Below are 2,377 nucleotides of genomic sequence, written 5' to 3' on the forward strand. Positions count from 1 at the left end.
AGTTGGCAATGGTTACAAAATGAAGAGTCTTGTGTCATTGAATAATTTTTATGACTCCATAACTTGTCCTCAAGTTATGAAAGTTCAAGAGTCACTTCATTAAAGAAAAATATGTAACCATAATTAAATCCATAAGTTATAAAATAAAGAAAAATTTAGTTCTTTTATTAGTTTAAAGTCTTCCATAACTTGTCCTCAAGTTATGGAACTTGAAGAGTTTTTGGATTAAAACTACTTTAAACACATATAAGCATGGAAGGATACCCGAAAAGTCTTTTTCGCGGCTTGTTTTAAGCTCAATGCTTAGGGCAGAGTTATGGCTTTACCCCTTCTTAATCTAGCATTGCTACTCTTCTTTGGGAACAGACCGACAGCCCACCACTGGAACTCGCTTTGCTCTCGCTCGGCTCACTCCCGCCTGTCTTCTTCCAACCATAGTTCACTTTAAGAAAGATCCTTCATTTCACTACAGTTGGAACCTCACTGACCTTCTCGGGCAGTTACTCTCAGCTTGGGTCTCCGCCAGCTTGACCTTTCCCTTCCCTCCCAAAGTCCGTCGGGCCGACGACAACCCGCGGCAATCATACCAGGACTAACGAGATCTCTCTCTCCCTCTTTTGTTGGTTGTTGACCAACGGAAAGAAAGGGAGAAAGAAATGGGATTGTGTCAACAGGCCCCTCTTCCGGCGAAAAAAAGCCCGCTTCTCTTTGTCTTCGAGCTTGAATTCTTCAATCCACTGACATACATAATTTCTATTTTTTTTTCTTTTATATTGTGTAACCCAAAGCGCATTCCTTTAAGAATGTATCTGGTTCCATTTTTCTTTCGTTAGTTAAGCCACCTTTTTCTAAAAGGGATTGTAGTAATTCTGTTTTTATACTCTTTAAAATGGCGCTCTCATATTGAGAAATTCTGTCTAGTGGCATTCGATCACAGAATCCATTGACAGCTGCATAAATGACTAAAATTTGTTTTTCAATTGGAAGTGGTGCATATTGTGGTTGTTTCGGTACTTCTGTAAGCCTTGCACCTCTATTGAGTAATGCCTGAGTCGCAGCATCCAGGTCTGACCCAAATTGAGCATGGGCGGCCACTTCGCGATATTGTGCCAATTCCAGTTTTGAACTACCGCAGACTTGTTTCATAGTTTTCAACTGAGCGGCAGACCCAACACGACTGACAGATAAGCCGACGTTAATAGCAGGTCTAATTCCGCGATAAAAGAGCTCTGTTTCCGAACAGATTTGTCCATCAGTAATGGGTTATGGAATTAATTAGTTTTGAATAGTTTCAAAACTTGCCCTCAAGTTTTGGAATTTGGAAAGTTTTCAAGTATGAATACTTTAATTCCAAGTTAGCCCTTAGAATTTTAAAAGTTAAAATTCAACCCTTATACTTTATAATATTATAAGTTAATAATATATATATGTATAAGAGTAAAGTCAGTCTTACCGCTAGTACGCCTCATTCACGAAGCCGGTCTATAAGGTGGGTATAAGGTTGTTGCCTATAAAATGGCAACTTAATGGGTGTCCACTCTCACCCACCGCTTGCTTGACTGGTGGAGGGTCGTTAGCCGAACGGGTTTGACAGGACTAGAATTCTCCCTTCATTAAAAGTATTAATGATAATACTAAGTAACTAAACTCATAATAATACCCAATCTTAGTTACTTAGGAAAATGTGAATAAGGTGCTAATCCATGAAATTACACTTTACACTTTGTCTAAGTCGTTAGTGGAGCGTGTGTGGTTAACCGGCACACTAACTTGGACTTAACAAGGTAGGTAAAGGGTGACTTAATGTTTATCATAGTATCGATGGAGCGTGTGTGGTTAACCGGCACATCGATTGAGGGGTAATTTATTAAGGGTACCAAGTGATTTTCATGGTTACTTCACACCTCGTTTTGTGATCCTCGGCATCCCAGTCACAAAACCTGGAGGGCACACTCGAGATTGAAACATGCCTTTGAAAAGTTCAATGAATCTCAAAGATCTAGGAGTTTCAAAACCAATTAAAACCTAATAATACATTTCGTTTATCTTGGTGGAAATTGGTGAATCGTCATTCACCTACCTTCAAATATTTTATAGCTTGGATTACGGCATACCTCTTCTAAGTAATAAAATAGTTTGTTGGGTCCTAGCCTTAATATTTCATATTGGGTGTCATATTAAGGACTTAAGATCAACTATCTTGAATATCTCCCAAAAGATGTCTGGTTTAGACATTTATGATCTTCCCAAATCTCTTGAAACAAGGTTTCCTAATGAGGATGATGTCCCATGGATATCATACTTCTTTCTCCTCCTCCAATTATTCTCCCCAACCCACAAGTTCTTGAAAAGTTTAAGGTCACTCAAGCCCTATTGG

At 38.9% G+C, this 2,377-nt stretch overlaps 1 protein-coding gene across 1 annotated transcript; it reads right to left on the bottom strand.

Annotated features, from left to right (window-relative positions):
• Nucleotides 1-362: 362 nt before the first annotated feature.
• Nucleotides 363-1,263, bottom strand: LOC128132279 (ATP synthase subunit alpha, mitochondrial; the record flags this gene model as incomplete). Its single annotated transcript, XM_052768789.1, has 1 exon — nt 363-1,263. A coding segment is annotated over one exon (495 nt), but the record flags the coding sequence as incomplete, so codon positions are not given.
• Nucleotides 1,264-2,377: the final 1,114 nt, after the last annotated feature.

Source organism: Lactuca sativa, chromosome 2, assembly GCF_002870075.4.
Source record: "Lactuca sativa cultivar Salinas chromosome 2, Lsat_Salinas_v11, whole genome shotgun sequence".
Classification (NCBI taxonomy): Eukaryota; Viridiplantae; Streptophyta; class Magnoliopsida; order Asterales; family Asteraceae; genus Lactuca; species Lactuca sativa.